Raw genomic sequence first — 16,760 nt, 5'->3', positions numbered from 1 at the left:
GTCTTCAGGCTCAGAAATGACCCTTGAGACAAGAGCATTATGGTAATTTCCACATGCTCTAGACAATTCATTTTCTGTGTGCTTCTGCATCTGTAATAATTGATCCTACACTTTGATGTCCAATCCCCTTTTGTTTCTAAATTTGTTTCTGCCATATGTGTGTGTCCAATCAAAAGCATCATAGCATTTTGTTTGTCTTATCCTGAGCCTACCAGGAAACTAACATTCTTAAAGTTAACAGAAAGAAACCTTCCCTTGTGAAGATATTTATCCAGCTAGAAAAGAATGAGCAGCATTATATGGGGGCTGGGAGGTGATGCTCAGAGTGGAGTCCAGGGCTTCTTGGATGCTAGGCAAGTGCTCTGCCACTGAGCCTGAGGGATGCTTTTGTGTACTGAGATAGAGACGAAAAATTGTGCTCATACAGGCTGTCATTTAAGTAGTATTTCCAATAGTAAAAATAGTAAGAGCAAACCATGATGAGCTTGGGTCCATGTATTTAGAGTATCAGTTCTAGATGATGTTAGTTCTCATTGGCCACTAACAAGAAGTGATCATTTTTACTCGAAATGTGAAAAGGGTGTTTCAGACTATGGCAAGGGAAATGCCCACTGCTCCCAAGGAGCCTTTCTATAAATCCATTTTTACACCAGTGCTATGATGTTGGCATTGTCCCTCCTTAATTAAATTAGGTCATGAAGAAGCTTCATTCGCAGCAATCTTTCAGTGTGATCTGAAACACCCTTGACTTAGTAATGGTTACATTTATTTTACAAATGCATATGATCCAGGTTTTTTAGATCGCTGAAGCTGCTCACTATTCAGACTTTCAATCCTGGGTATTGACGCAGATGACCTTTCTTTTTGTTTTTAGAATTGTTTACAGAGAAAACCTTTGTACATCATTCTGTTGTGTAGAGGAAACTGGAAGTTTGATGCAATGGCGGGTAGGCTGAAAAATCCCATTTTCTTATTTATAATTAAAGAAAGGGAACAAATTCTAAGTGGGGTATTCTCAGCACTTGAGGTTTTGAGATAGTAATCATTATAAATAAATTTGGGTGGTCTATATTTTCAGCTCATTAAGTACTAAAAATGCACAAACAAGCACACCCAGAAAAATTGCATGAACGTACTTATACCCTTGTCCTCCCAGATGATCTGCTCACATTCTGTTGTACTTTCATATCTGCTACTGTGATAAAATGCCCTGACAAAATGGGAAGAAAGGGTTACAAGTCTAGGTTACAGTCTATCATGGCAGGGACAGCATTAGGGACTTTAAATGTTGCTCACATTATATCCACAGTCAAGAACACAGAGAAAAAATGATGCATGTATGCTTAGTACTCAGCTTGCTTTCTCTACCCATATAATTCAAGACCACTGCCTAGGGAATGGTGCTTCCCACAGTGGGCTGGGTCTTCCCGCATGAATTAACTTAAAACAATCCCCTACTGACATGCCATGGGCCAACCCAATGTAGAGAGTTCCCCATTGAGACTCTCTTTCCAGGTAATTCTAGGTTTTATCCACTTGACAGTTTAAAGCTCACCCTCACACCTTGTCAGTTACTACTGTTTCCTGAAGAAGCATATTCTGGTTCCTCCTGTGCCCTGATCAGACAGTACTGAAATCCCTTGGATGGGAGTGATATGACTGGTTAAAGCCCTGGGTGCTGGAAGTCTTTGTTTCCTGTTCATGGAAATCACACCTCCGAAGGGGACTTTTGCAGACATGTTTGTAATTCCGTATCTGTTGATACTTACAAAGAGAAGCACTTATCTCCAAGAAGGCCCTTTTGGGTGCTTTGTGGAAGTGTCTTGTTGGCTGTCTTTTTAAACACCATTTACAGCTTCTGACATTCATTACTATTAAAAAAAATTTTTTTAAAACAAGGTGTTTAACTGATTAGGCAAATTGTATGCCCTTTGGAAAACTGGAGAAAATGCAAAACAGTTAAATAGAAAGCGTGAAATATTTATATTATTTAATCAGCTAAAGGGAAAGTGGTTAGTCTAAAATAAGAGATACTTAAAGTGTCCAACACAGGTTCTATGAATAGTTTTATAGAAATGTGCCTTGTTATCCTATACCTACAGAGTTTCAATTCAAAGCAGGGTTTATATTACACTATACCTTATGCATAACCTGTAATGTTTCCCATGTCACATCCTAAAGAATTCATTTCAGTCTATACTGTGCCCCTTGAGCTGTGACTCAAACCTGGAGAGATGAGATTCTGACCAAGTGTGCTTCAGGAACAAGATCATGGATGTGGTGGATGTGTCCCTGAATATTCCTCTGCCACATTACTTTTTCAGTAGCTTGTAGTAACCTGTCATTTAAATGCATTTTATTTTATGCAACAGTTATTCTTAGATTTTGGTTGTTTTGCTATTCACCGTGTCTGTGAGTGTGTGATGTGTATGAATATAGACACCATCGTGCCACAGTGCACACGTGGAGCTCAGAGGACCACTTGACTGTTAGTAGTTCCCTTCCATTCTCTCTCTCTTTTGTTGTTCTCTGAAGGGTGCACAATGGTAGATGACCTAAGGATTCTTCTGCATCTTCCTGCTATCTCTCCACAGGAGCATTAGAACTGTAGACATGTGCTACTTCACCCAGCTTTATACACACTGAGGATTCAGACTCGGGTCCCTGCACTTATACAGCAAGTGCTTAACCAGTAAATCATCTCTCCAGCCCTGATTTGATAGTATTAAAGGAACAACCCATACTTTACCTATGTATTTTGTAGGTATTTGGGGGGGGGGGAGTTCCTGAAAGAACAATTTGACTTAGGATATTTTATAGCAATTTTGAGGAATCTTTTCCACACTTGATAAATTAGCCCATGATCTTATTATAGACACATTTTGATTCACACAGACCCTCTGTCTCTCTTGGTTTTTGTTTTTCTATCACTCACCTACACGCACGCGCGCACACACACACACACACACACACACACACACACACACACACATACACACAAACAAACATCCTTTAACTAAATTTTAAGAATTTGGTAGTGAAGTGGCTGAGGGAGGTAGTCATCATACATGAAGAAGTATGCAAAATCCATGGGTCAACTCTAAAACATACAGGAAAAAAAAAACTCTTGAGGTCTTTGGTTTTGGAATTCTCCTTTTCCTCTGCTATGATATAGTGTCTGAAATAAGGTAAAGTCTAGAGAGGATGAGCATAATCTCCCAATTATTTGAAGAGTGATGAGTCAGTTGGATGAGCCAGATGAAGTATCAGCTCCTGTAAGCCATCTCTTTGCATTCTATAATGTGACAAATGGTGAGTGAGTCACAGGATAGCCACTTCGGGGGACACGTTTGGATCCCATGCTCCTTTGATTAGTCCAGGATACATGAAGAGGGTTCAGAATAGTATCCTTATTTAGGTTTGAAGCTATCCTATTAAGAACCTCAGCATCAGCAGGAACCTTCTAGTTCTCACACACAATGGATGGAGAAGAATCAAACTGACCCAAAATTCAACACATTCACAACATCTTCCTTCCCCATTTAGTTGAATCCCAAAGTAATCATCCTCATTTCTCCTTTTTGTCAAGTCAGGATGACTCCAAGTCTCCAAAGTACAGCAGTAGTTTGAGGAGGAAATGCACTTTCCATAGTAATGGGATCAAGCAATATGGATTTTTTTCTTTAAAATTTCTGTCTTGGCCCTCAGCTCAGATCACTTATGTTCAGATTTGGGGGGAAAAAAGGAAAAACCTTATGCAAGTATTTAGGTAAAACTAACTGCCAGAAAGAATGCTTACTAGTCTTGACTTTCAGAGCTTTTCAAATGCTGTGATGGTTGTGTTCATGTAAACTAAGTTTTCAGTGGTCCAAAGGCTAACCCTGAGCATGCTTATGGAGGATAGAAGATAATCTCAAGTGTCCACCTCTTTTGCCACAGGGTATCTCCCTGGCTTGGACTCACCAGTTAGGTTAGGCTCACTAGCCAGTGAATCCCAGAGACCCTCCTATCTCCCCCTCTCAGTGCTGGGATTATAAATGTTCCACCATGCCTGGCACTCTTGTGTGGGCTCTGGGGATGAAACTTGGGTCCTCATACTTTCAAGGCAAGAACTTTACCAACTGAACTATGTCCTTTGCCCTGGTAATCATTACATTTTTACTCTTCCCATTTTGAAGCACTGATCCCAAAAATAAGTAAGACTATTTGTTTCTCCTATGGATATAGCAAGTATATATAATAGATCCAAAATAATTGTTCTTGGATAATGAAGAAGCATGTATTTAACTCCAGTGGAGAACTATCTACCCAATATTTCATCATTCCTTACAATTTTGCACTGATAAAAAACAATCAGATTGAACCATTCCATTTAATATTACAGCAACCCAAAAAAGCTGCCCAATTCAGTGTACAGATTCTTTGGCGGTAATGGAGAAACAAATTTGTCATCTCCCAGTGAGATGTGCCTTGCCTTTATGCCCAGCTTTATGTCCATGCTGCAAGCTATTCATCTAGGAAATTGCACTCTCTAATCCAGGCATCGGACTGAACAGAAGGGAGGGAGGCACACACCTACTGTATGCAGAGCCTGTAATGCTTCCAGCATCAAGAAATCTTCATTCCTGTCTATCTAATTATGCAGCACAATCTGAACCATAAATTAAACTTGGAGATGAGACTATGACCAAGTGTGTATCTATAATGTTTATGAGCCATAAGGTCATTGCAAAAAACATCCAGGAACATAGTGGTAATAGACTGTTGGCCTCTATGGAAATTATTAATTAAATTTTATCTTCTCCCCGGCATGCTTCAGTGGCAACACTATGAGTTTTTAGACCTGGGGAAACTACACCTCAATAATAGACAGCCTTATCACCAGGCTGGCAGTCATTTAATACATTCTTTTGTCTGACACCAATCATGAACCGCAGCGTGGAATGTCAGGGTCTCTATAAATGCCAACCGCATGCCTTACTGTATGGCAGGCTCAGGGTTCAGATCTCACGATAGCAAATGTCAGAATCAACCACCAACCCAGCAATCCATTTCTTGGAATCCAGATGTGAGCGTGAGTCTGTTACTAGAGTCCAGAGCCTCAGTGTCTGCGCTAACCCCCAAATAGCTGGCATCATTCTCAGAACTGAAGAGCCTGGAATGTCAGCGTTGACAGCGTCTAGATGAAGTGCCGCTTCTGAATCTCTGGTTCAGGGTTCAGGCTTGACCGGGAAAAGCAGAGCTGAAATGTCATTTCCAACTATTTCCTCTGAGAGATTTTCCAGACGAATTGGCTGGGTTCACAAATCAAGTGGGGTTTTCATCAGTGTTGCTGATGTCAGACAGATGTGTTCGCTCTGCCCCCAGGCTGGACCCCTACACTCAATGTATTCTCATCAGCTGGTAGCTGTTCTGAAGACCCACAGAACAGTTTGGACTCTGGCTCTGTTTTCTCATAGAGGGTGGGCCCATTCCACTAGTGGGAATAACACGTCTTCATGTCAGGCATGGCAGCAGGTAGAGACTATAAGAGACACATATGTATCTGATTAGACTCTGAATTTTCAGAACCTTTACTTAAACATGCCTTCCATGGCCCAGCTATGTATTCCGATCTATCTGTCCCTGCCTGGTGAGCTTGAGTCAGTGTGTCGCCTCTGTTCACAACCCTCTTTATTACTGACAAAGCTCACAACATTGACAGCCTAGAAGGGAAAAATTTTAAGAGATTATGAGCAACTGCCAGAAAGGGGTGACACCACAGGTCATCACTGTGACCAAGAGCGAACCAAACACAGGAAGGAAGATAATCAGGAGCTGACCACACGGACAATGGCTGTGACAGGTTTTACTCAAATTGCTTTGGAACACACTACATACATGAGGCTGGCAGCATGTGTGGAAGTCGGTCACATCTCTATCATTTTGTCAACCGTGTTACGCTCATGTGCTGTCTTTGGAAACTCTGGAAGAGACAGTTATGGTCAGGAGAACATTTTCTGATTTGTAATTTCTTAGAAGACTCTGTCACATTTTCTGGATTTTTAGGAATTAAGATAATGTGTTTCATGGGCCACGGTAAGCTCTAGGGAAATTCCAAGTCAGATGTTGATAGCAAGCAATATTTTCAGCAGAGACATCACCAGAGCAGTAGTGCAAAATTATTGGAACACTGGAAACAGAAGGCTTACCCTCACCTGAGGAAGGAGGGAGGTTGTTTAATTTGGGGAAAACTTCCTGTGCTGTTGCCATGGAAACTCAGACTCCTAATGAACTGAAAGATGGATCCTGATCTTGTCCAAAATCTCAACATTTGTAAAAACGAAAGCAAGAACAAAAAAACTCTCCCAGGACTTTCCAGCTGTGTGATCATTCAAAATTTCATGAATATTTTAATGTGAGTTCATACCCACATTCCAGTGTGTGTGTGTGTGTGTGTGTGTGTGTGTGTGTGTGTGCGTGCATGCATGTGTGTTGCTTGTAGAAGTGGATAAGCCACAGCATGTATGTGAGGTAAGAGGACCACCCTTGGGCACTGGTCGTTGCCTTCTAACCTTGAGCCAAGGACTCTTGACACAGTAATCCAGGCTAGCTGTTCTAAGAACTGGAGAGTCTTCTGTCTCCTCCTCCCACTTCCTTTTAGGGGTGCTGAAATTATAGACACTCACACCACTGTGTCCAATTTTTCATATGAGTTCGGGGGATTGAAACTCTGGACATCAGAAGAGTAAAGTCCAGGCCAGCCAGGGCTACATAGTGGATGACAAGAGAACATATTCAAATAGTTTAAGCAGAAAATAGTTGCTAGGTTATAGAAGGACTACATTTTTTTTTTGAGAAAATGAAGACAGATTTTTGCCTGAACTTAGGAGTAATGCTCCTGACTACACTGTAAACCTCCTCCTCCTCCTAAAGAAGATGCTCTCAGCAATTAGAAAACACTACATAAGGAAGCTACCATCAGCTGCCTCTTCAGAGCCACAAAGCACTTGGAAAATGGCTGAATACTGGATCATTTCAAGGATTCATGGGGAACATATATGAACAACAATCTTCATACTGTATAGTTGGGAAATAAGTGCTGTATTCATCCTGAAGAGCAATTTGGAAATACTCAGGAAATTTGGGCTTATGTGTTTTCATGGTAAAACAAACAAGTGAACAAAATTACAGTCTGGCTGCTGGGCTTGAAAGGTAAGCGCTTTTATCCACAGGACCATCTTCCCACCCTCTACATTAACTTTTTAATGCATATATATTCATATATTTAGACAAAATATATTCTAGCTAAACAAAAATATATCTAAATTCCATTGCCAAAAAAAATGCCACTTTCTAAGATTTACAGTTGTGTGTAGAAAACTGAATGTAAAAACAAAGCACAATGGCACATTCCTGTGATCCCAGGTAGAGGCAAGGGGATTGGGCATTCAAGGCCAGCCTGGGCTACATGTTAACTTGAAGGCCACCTGAACTGCATGACTTTGTCTCTCAAACAAAAATCATACACAAACAAAAACTCTAGATGGCTTTTATACCTATAATAGTGCAGTGGTATTATAAAAGTCAATAATGATACTTTAGACTTTTTAATCATATAAATATATACATGTGTAAATATATATCACATATATATACATATATATCATAAAACTTGTCATTTTAATCACTTTTGTGGTATTAGGGCTCAAACTCGGGCATTTATGCTAGGCAAATGCTTGATTTCTAAACTACATACTCCATGATCCCCAGGTTGTTTTACCATCATTGAGCATCTCTTTACATTCTAGATTTACCCTACTACCAATTATATGATTCTCAAATATGTTATCCTATTCCATGGGATTGGATTTTACTCCTAACGGTGTTCTTTCTGCATGCTTTGGTTAAGTGCGGCTTTACATATTTCTCCTGTGTTGTACTTCTGCCTTCCCACTGTCAAGGTCATACACATTTCCCCCATAATTCCTTACAAAAATTTATTATAGATTCAAACCCTTTGTGAGTTAATTCCCTGTGTATTGTGAAAAGTGAGGGTCTAACTTCATTCTTTTGGATGTAGACATCTAGCCTTCTTGACATCTTTTGTTTGAAATGCCTTTCTCACTGAGTTGTCCTGGCGCTGTAACAGAAAACCACTGACAACGTGTGTATTTCTTTCTATGCTCTCAGTATCATCCACAGGTCAGTATAACTTCTGTTACAGTCATACAACACCATTGTGGTTGGCATAGCTTTGTAGTGAGTTTTCAATTCAAGACATACGCATCCTCCAACCTTTCCCTTTTTTTTCAAGGTAGAGTCTCACTTTTAAACACAGACTCATGAGACTGCTCCTGCCTCCGCTAGCATTATAGGAGTCCCCTACTGCACCAGACTTTGACTTTGTTCTTTTTCAAAATTGTTTTGCTCATGGTTTTTACTCCCTTCAAATTCCCTATGAATTTTAGGATCACTTTTCATATTTTCACACACAAAAAAATATCGCTACTGGGATCTTTATAAGGATTGTTAAATATATCACTTCAAGTAAATATAACACATTTGGGAAGTACTTATTTTTTAAATTTCTGGTGTTTTTTAATTGTGTGTGTGCCTATCTGTTTATCTGTGTGGGAGTATTGCATGGGGTTGCAGGTGCCTACAAAGGCTAAGAGACTGCATTGAATCTCTAAGAGCTGGAGTTGGAGGTAGTTCAGAACTATCCAGTGCGGGCGCTGGGAACCAAGCTTAGGTCCTGTGCTAGGGCAGTGCGCACTCTATGGCTAATCCACCTCTCCAGCCTTTGGTCTTACATTTCTGAAGACAATTTTGAAAGCAGACTCCCTATCTTTTAGTTTTTGGAGCACAGGTCTCACCCCTCCTTGGCTAAATTTATTTATAAGAATTTTATCTAATTTGCCCTACTATCAATGATTTCTCTTTCTTAATTTATAGACTGCTCATTGGTAGTTTACAGAACAAGGACTGAGGGGCTTGTGTGTGTGTGTGTGTGTGTGTGTGTGTGTGTGTGTGTGTGTGAGAGAGAGAGAGAGAGAGAGAGAGAGAGAGAGAGAGAGAGAGAGAGAGCGCTCTATCCTGAACTTGCTGACTTTGTCCATTAATTTTAGAAGGCTTATAAAGCATAGTCTTTAGAGATTTTAGGTGTAAGATCATATCATCTACAGACAGGCCTGGTTTTACTTCTTCTCTTCCATTTCAAATGATTATTATTTCTCTTGCCATTTCACTAGCCAGAATTTGTACTATTGCACTGAAATATAAGGGTGAAAGCAAGCATCTTTGTCTTGTTCTTCACCATAGCTGAAAGGCTGTGTCTTTCACTATGAAGTGTGATGCTAAATTCTCATACTCAGCCTTTATCATGTAGAGGTCCTTTCTGTTCCTATTTTATTTTATTTTTCTAAAATGGTGTTAGCTTTTTACCAAAGGCTTTTTCTGCTTCTTCTCGTCAAAGGAGATGACGATGTGTTTTTCCTGTGCATTCTATTAATGTGATAAATTATACTGATGGATTTTCACATATTCAACCTCCTTTGCAATACCAGAATAAATCCCCACTTGCCAGAATGTGGAGCTACTACAATATGGTGCAAACTTTGGTTTTGTTGTGGAATCTTTTATTTTGATTCACAGAGAACACGGGTGTGTAGTTTTCTTGCTGTGTCTTTATCTGGCTTTAGAAAAATCCTGGTTTCGTAAGGAAGTATGGCCATTTTCCTTAATCGTTTGAAAGAGTTTCAAAAGGGTTGATGGTAGTAATTAATGATTTAGGACTCCATCAATGAAGACGTGTGGCCCCGGGTTTTTCTTTGAAAAGTTTAATTTCTTTACTTATTTTATTGAGAATCTAGTTAGATTTCTTCCCTTCTGAGAAATTTTTCTGTTTCACCTACATCACTGGATCTGTTGGCATTCTGTTTCCATGGTGATCTTATAACTGTTGGGTTTTCAGGGTTTGTATGGTAACTTTTTGTTTTCTGAGAGGTTCTTACCATGTAGTTAAGGTTAGCCATGGACTTATGATCTTCCTCCCTCAACCTTCCAATAGCTGGGATTACAGGCATACACACCACACCTTATTCCCCATTTTCTTATTTCTGCAAAATCAGGAAAGGTATTAACAGACTCGTTGTGTATATTGTCCACTAATAGGAAGCTCTTTCTTGACTGTCACCACTATCAGGATCTAGGAACCTTCTTGACATTTGGTCATGGTTCTCAGATGTGATTAGGCTGTTCTTCTGCTGATGTTAAGAGCAAAACCTGTTGCTGATTGTGATATAATGACAGCAATGATAGTCGCCATGTGGTAGCGAGCGCTGTGTTTGAAGCAGCTTACTTAAATCAGCTCTCTGAACTCATAGCAGCCTCGTGGAGTGAGTGTGACCACCTCCTCAGCTTACAGGAGCTGAAATGTAAAGCAATTAAGCTACTCATCAAGTTGCAGAGTATGCAGGAAATCAATGAAATTTCATTTTGCTTAGAGTTAGTCCAGTGCTTTGTAAAGTCCACAGAACTCGCCAAGTCTGTGAACTTCTCTCATATTGTGCATATAAGTGCAAAGGTATTTCAGACATTACTATGTTTTGTAACCAAAGCAAAGGGAATACGGAAGGGTAGGGTTTCTGGAGGAAGAAAAAAGCCCATTTTATACAGGCTGTCAGTGTTGAGAAAAACAGATTGTCTGGATAATTGACATTTAGCAAATCAATTAAAATTGCCCCTAAGGTTAAAATGGTTCAGGAAAAGCTAGATTGGTGGGAAGACAATTTGAGCTAAAATTGTCAGTTGGTGAGATGGTTCGACCGGTAAAGGTACTTACTGAGCAAGCCTGCCAACCTGAGTTTATACCACCATGGAAGGAGAAAACCAACTCCTGAAGGTTGTCCTCTGACATATGCATCCACAGTCATATACACACGTCATACACAAGCATGCACACATACACACACATGTACACACACACAAACAATAACAATAAATTTTAAAAATTAAATAAAACAGCTGATCATTTACACAAAACATAGAAGAAAGTACCCTAGCCCTGGAGCCTCTGCAGGCAAGCTAATGGGTATGGTGAAAAAAACAGGGATTCAATTACCTGTGGGCTATGCACGTTGTACAGCCCATGTTCTAATATTGCGTATTTCTGTAGTGATGCTGTAATGAGTTGTTTTAGTGAATGTGCTAATACAAGAGAAGATGTATTGTTTCCTCTAACACACCAGGCAGCGGTAGCACTGAGCCCATTTCCGCTGCTTCATTTCAAACCAGATCATACATAATAAGCCACAGTCTGAAGGAACATAAAGCCTGCCTCTGCTTTGTTCAGACCTTTCAAAACAGCAAAATGAAATGCTAAAGGAGAAAAGACACCAGCTCTCCAGAATTATATCAGATATATTAATCATAGAAGGGCCAAGCAGAGTTCCTGGAACACAAATGGCGTATGATGGCCGTTTCCCAGAGTCCATCGTGTTTTTCGGAATTGAGTTCCATCGGCTAGATAATACTGTCTAATCCCTTACGCTGATTTAAAATTCCATCTGAAGGGAGTAATGTGCTTCTATTCTGCAGGTTTCCTATGGCTTCACTGGATTAACTTTATCTTTGCTGTTACAGGGGTCTTCTAGGTTACAACACTATCGTAAAATAAAACAAAACTCTTCTATTTGGAAAGGCTTTTCCCCATCAGAACTCATTTGTGATATTTGCTGAGTGACATTTGACATCTGAAAAACTGAAATCTTGCCTTTTGTAGGCAGAAGCGCCTAAGTAACAAAAGAGCCAGACAATACAAACCCCTTAAATGATCTGGGATTAGTCTAGCAGAATGCCCAAGTAGGAGTCTCATCCTTATTCTTTTGTGTATTCTAATTTTCTAAATATGAGCAAGGCTGGTTGTTCTTAAATTCTTGTTATCACGGAACACTTCAGTCAGAAGTGTCACAGGCGTGAGTGAAGAAATGAAGAACCCGGCTAGCTGAGGAAGTAGGGCACTTCTACTCTTACAGTAGCCTTTGAGGCTCCATGAGCAGACTTCCAGAGAGTAGTTTTGTCATTCCCTTAGTGGGAGACCAATAAAAAGACTTCAAGTGCACAAATACATGCCCATAAAGAGCTCAGGAAGCACAAAGATTATATCCAAAAAAATCACCGTCCAGAACTTTGATCTCACCTACCTTTCTAGAGGTCTTCATCAAGAACAAATCAATGGGCATTGATCTGAAAACTCCCTCTGTATTTCAAAATAAATATATGCATATTGTTAACATATGATTTAAGATTTTAAAATATACATTCTACAACATATAAATTCTGTAAAGACAACAGTTTTGTTGTTTGCTTTATTTGGGGTTTTGGCTTTCTATGTTTTGAGTGTTTGTCTCACTATGTAGCCTACACTGGCCTCAAACTCAGGATTGGTCTGGGCCCAGCAGGTGGTAAAATTACAGGCATGTGCCACCACACTTTGCTAGGCCAAGACTTTTATTTTTCCTGCATCATTCATTACTTAATCACCATTGCCTGTAACAATAATATTTTTACATTATTTTCCAACATTGGGTTTTGGAGCACTGTCCACAACAGTGTACATATAGCCTATTATCTTTTGTGTATGTATGTTAATATGTGTATTCGCATGTGCAGGTATGTGTGTGTGTGTGTGTGTGTGTGTGTGTGTGTGCGCGCGCGCGCACATGCAAGTGTATGCATGTATGGAGGCCAGAAGGCAACTCTTGGTGTCCTTCTCAGGAGCTACCCACCTTGCTTTTTGAGATAGGGTCTCTCATTGACCTTGAGCTCACCAGGTTGGCTGACCAGCCCGTGAGTGCTAGAAATCCTCCTATCTCTGCCCCCAGCACAGGGATCACAAGTGTGGGCATCATGCCTAGTTTTGTTTACATGGGTTCTGTGGTGCGGGGTGTCCATCTTGGGTCCTCATGCTGGGATATCAAGCACTTTGCCAACTGATCCATCTTCCCTATCCCTGACAAGATAACAATCCTTTCTTTAAAAGTTATATTTCTTTTTCTGGTATGGATATTCTAGAATTTATTTAACCATTTTCCTTTGGATGTAATTTAAGTTGTTTCCAACTTTCTGCTGTGACACATCTTATGAATGGCTCTATGTACATGTGTTGGATGCCTTCCATGAGGTGGGACTTCAGGCCCACAAGGCACACATTCTGATCTCTTAGAGGGTGTTAGATTCCTTTCTCTTTTCTTGGCAGTGAAAATGAGGAATATAGTCTGAAGGCTTATGGAGGGACAGGATATGGGGTACATCATCTCCCCCCACATTCTATTGGCTAACACTGTCATGAGGCCTCTCTTAAATACAAAGGGTACCAAGAAATATGGACTAGCTGTGCACTCAAGAACAATGAAAAGGGTAGTTTGGTGAACATCTGGCATGCCTGCTACAGCAAGAGAATCTGGGAATGTTTTTACCTAACCATGTCTTAACCCACAATTCCTTCCTATGGATGAAAGGACCATTTGGTAGACAACTCATTATCTTGCTGGGCTCAATTGATGTTTGAGTTGGTTAGCTCTAGTATAAATCATTTCCAGGGTAATCCTCTCTATTGAAACCACATGCACTCTTCTCAGAATTTATATTCAACTAAATTTGAGTTAAGTACGAGTATTCCTTAGGTCAATGGGCTCATGTGCAATTGACCTGAGAATGATTGGCAGCTCGAGACAGGGTTTAAAAAAATTAATAGCACCTGTTCACAAGGGATTTATTGTGTTTGGTGATCAGAAGTTGAGACCTTATCGCCTGTCTTCAGCTTGTCAAGCCACTTATCTTGGCCTTTGAAATTTCTGTATTGGTGCTGAGTGATAAACAGCCATCAAAGAGATATCTTCCTGCTCATTCTGTCTTCCTGGGCATTGATCAGAGCCAAACCATGACTCAGGCATGCTTCTGGAATTCCAGCATTGGGAGCTGGGGATCTAAAGATGGAAGGATATCTCTGAGTGTCTCCTCCCTTCCTCTTCCATGATCAGTCAGAGTGAAACCTTGTAATGGTTTCTACTTATTTGGTGCTTTTAATGCACCAAGAAAATAGCGTCTTTTCAAACTGTTGAGTCTGTGAGCCCAGCGCACCTAAGTCAAGTGTAATTTTGATTAGTCAAGATGCCACAGTCCAGCCAGAGCTTCACGTTTAGAGAAAGTAAACAGATGCATTGTTCTCTGGAGGCTACCTTTGATGATGGAGAGCTGCAGACGCCATCTACCAGATCTCCACTTTCAGTGAGCTAGTCCTTGTCATTTGAAGCACCACTCCTCAGCTGACTCCAGCTCTTCTGCTGGTGACTTCCTGACACCAGCTTTGGTCTTCTAACCCCAGCTCAGTTGGCCCTCCTCTGTAGGCCTGTCTTTTACTGATGTAATAGGCGTCCTCTCTTCAACTCTGACCTGTTGCCTTTCACAGTTTTCTCTAACTCAAATAGTGCACTAGAGAAAATTTGAATGCAAGAGTAACATGGAGAAAAATTACCAGTTGTCACGTGACTTAGAGACATCCGTTAATATTTTTGTATATATTTTCCAGGATATTTAGTGTGGTTCTGTTATATTGAATTTAAAACTTAGTTTTATACTTTATACTTTATACATGACAACTTCAGACAGGATTAATAATTCTTTCAATAATGATTTGCTAGGGTTTTCTTTTCTCTGTTTGAGATACTTTAAAATCATTGTCCCTAATCTAGGGAAACAGGGAATCTAGATTGTTTTTTAATTTTTTCTAACATAAATAACACTGATAAATGATTATTTTAGATATTTGTGTACATATTCCTGGATATTTTCTTAGAATTAATCTTTGCAACTAAATTAACTGAGTCAAAGACACATACATGCCCCTTCCAAAAACTTTTTGACATATTTTCTTAGGACTTATTATTAGATTACTTAACGGGATGGCAAAATTGTATTTTTTCAATTTTAAAGTCGTGCCTGTAAATTCTTAAGGGACAAAAACCTGTTCGTGTTTGTATTTATAGGGTCTAGAATCTGGCATGTTTGTATGTAAATATAGAATAAATGGATGGGGGGAGCGTTAATAACTTGTAGTCATTACAGACACTGGAAGGTTAACCCTAAGCTGATGTGGGGGCTTTATAAAGCACTATTTCCCTGCACGTATTCCACATCACTCATTCATTCAGTAAATAGTACCAGTCTGCCTCTGGTACCGCCATACATATTATAAACACCTGTCCTTGAGTGTTCCTGCATCTCCTGAGGGAGTAACACAACGTGGGTTAAATAAAAAAGAAATTGTTACAGTTTGTGATGCACATGCAAGAAACACATATTATAGGAGACCTTCAGCATGTGTCAGATTCACCTGCAGGCTTATGGATACACAGGTGACCGGGATGTCCCAAGAGATCTGATTCAGCAAGTCTGGGATGGAACTCTATAACCAGTCTTTCTTTTTAAATAATATAATAGTTTTATGAATTCCTTGAGAATTTCATACATGCATACAACACATTTGGTCATGTTTATTATCCCTCCACCCCCTAACTCTACCCAGATCCACCCCTACATCCTTACCCACTCCCAACTTCATATCTTCTTCTTTTGTTATTTTATAATCTACCAAGTCCAATTTGTGCTCCCTGTCTACTCAAGGATGTGTGACATCCACTGGAGCATGGTTGAACTACAGGGGCCACGCCCTGAAAGAAAGTCAACTCTCTCTCCCCTAGAAGCCATCAACTGTCCATAACTCCCCAACCAAGGGTAGGAGTTCATGAGCCCCTCCCCCTCCCTGAAATGTTGATTGCCTTGACCTTGTATAGGTCTTGTGCAGGCAGCCACAGCTGCTAGGAATCCATGAGTAGAGCAGTCCTGTCATGTCCAGAAGACAATGTACAGCTCCAGTCCTCCCTGAGTCTTGGCTTCTAAAAATCTTCCCCTCTCCTCCTGCGTTGGTTCCTGAACTTTTGGGAGAGAGGATATGATGCAGATGCCCCATTAGTGGCTAAGCACTCCACGGATACTTATTCTCTGCACTTAACTACCCACCATCTACCACCCAAAGAAATTTCTCTCATGAGGTCTAGTCTATAGGCATGGAGATGAATTTAGAGGGTAGTTTAATACTATGTCCATTGAGCAAAACACTAGTAAGCTCACCCTGGAGCCTGTGTACCCTGCATATATTTTTTCCTGTGGCAAAGATTTTAAATCGATTCAGAGAGATGTTAGTCACCCGCATAACATTCATGCCACTGTTACACCCATGGGCAGAGCTTGGCAAACGTGTGTTTCTAATATGTTCTTAGTTGTCGCTGATGCTTTTGATGTGGGGCTCACACTTTGCAATACACTGTGTTGGGGGAGGGGGAGGGCTGCAGCTATAGGTTGTGGTGGAAATTTGTCTGAAGAGAGGACAGTGAAATGACATCTGAAAGATAAGGGGGCATTAAAAAAAAACAACAACAACAACTTGGAGATATAAGCCATGGCCATGGGAAATGCCTAGCTGCTTAGCTTGGGACTCCACAGTGTGGGCAGCAGATAATGAAAACAAGCAGTAAACGTGGAGCCCAGAGGGGCAGACTTGGTGTTGGGGGACATGGAGTCATACAGGCCTTGGGGAATGTGGGGCTTTAGTTTAGTGCAGTGGAAATCCAAGAAGGGTGAGAGCAGAGGAGGGATGAGACACCATCTTTATTTGAATGATCATTCCATTTGTTCAGAGGCAGTGATGGGAAAAGCAG

The 16,760-nt window shown here is 40.4% G+C and overlaps 1 protein-coding gene across 24 annotated transcripts in view; it reads left to right on the top strand.

Moving 5' to 3' along the window:
- Ppp2r2b (protein phosphatase 2 regulatory subunit Bbeta) overlaps window positions 1-16,760 on the top strand; it is a 291,625-nt gene that overhangs the window by 120,848 nt on the left and 154,017 nt on the right. For 9 of the 24 annotated variants that reach the window (XM_059245825.1, XM_059245826.1, XM_059245824.1 and 6 more), the window contains one exon: window positions 875-947. The exons of the other annotated variants lie outside the window; for them this stretch is intronic. In XM_059245825.1, coding sequence (XP_059101808.1) covers window positions 875-947 — 73 coding nt within the window. The remainder of the gene's footprint in view (window positions 1-874; window positions 948-16,760) is intronic. 24 annotated transcript variants of the gene reach the window in all.

The sequence above is a fragment of the Peromyscus eremicus genome, chromosome 19 (genome assembly GCF_949786415.1).
Source record: "Peromyscus eremicus chromosome 19, PerEre_H2_v1, whole genome shotgun sequence".
NCBI classification, from domain to species: Eukaryota; Metazoa; Chordata; class Mammalia; order Rodentia; family Cricetidae; genus Peromyscus; species Peromyscus eremicus.
This window is presented reverse-complemented; position numbering and strand designations above follow the sequence as displayed.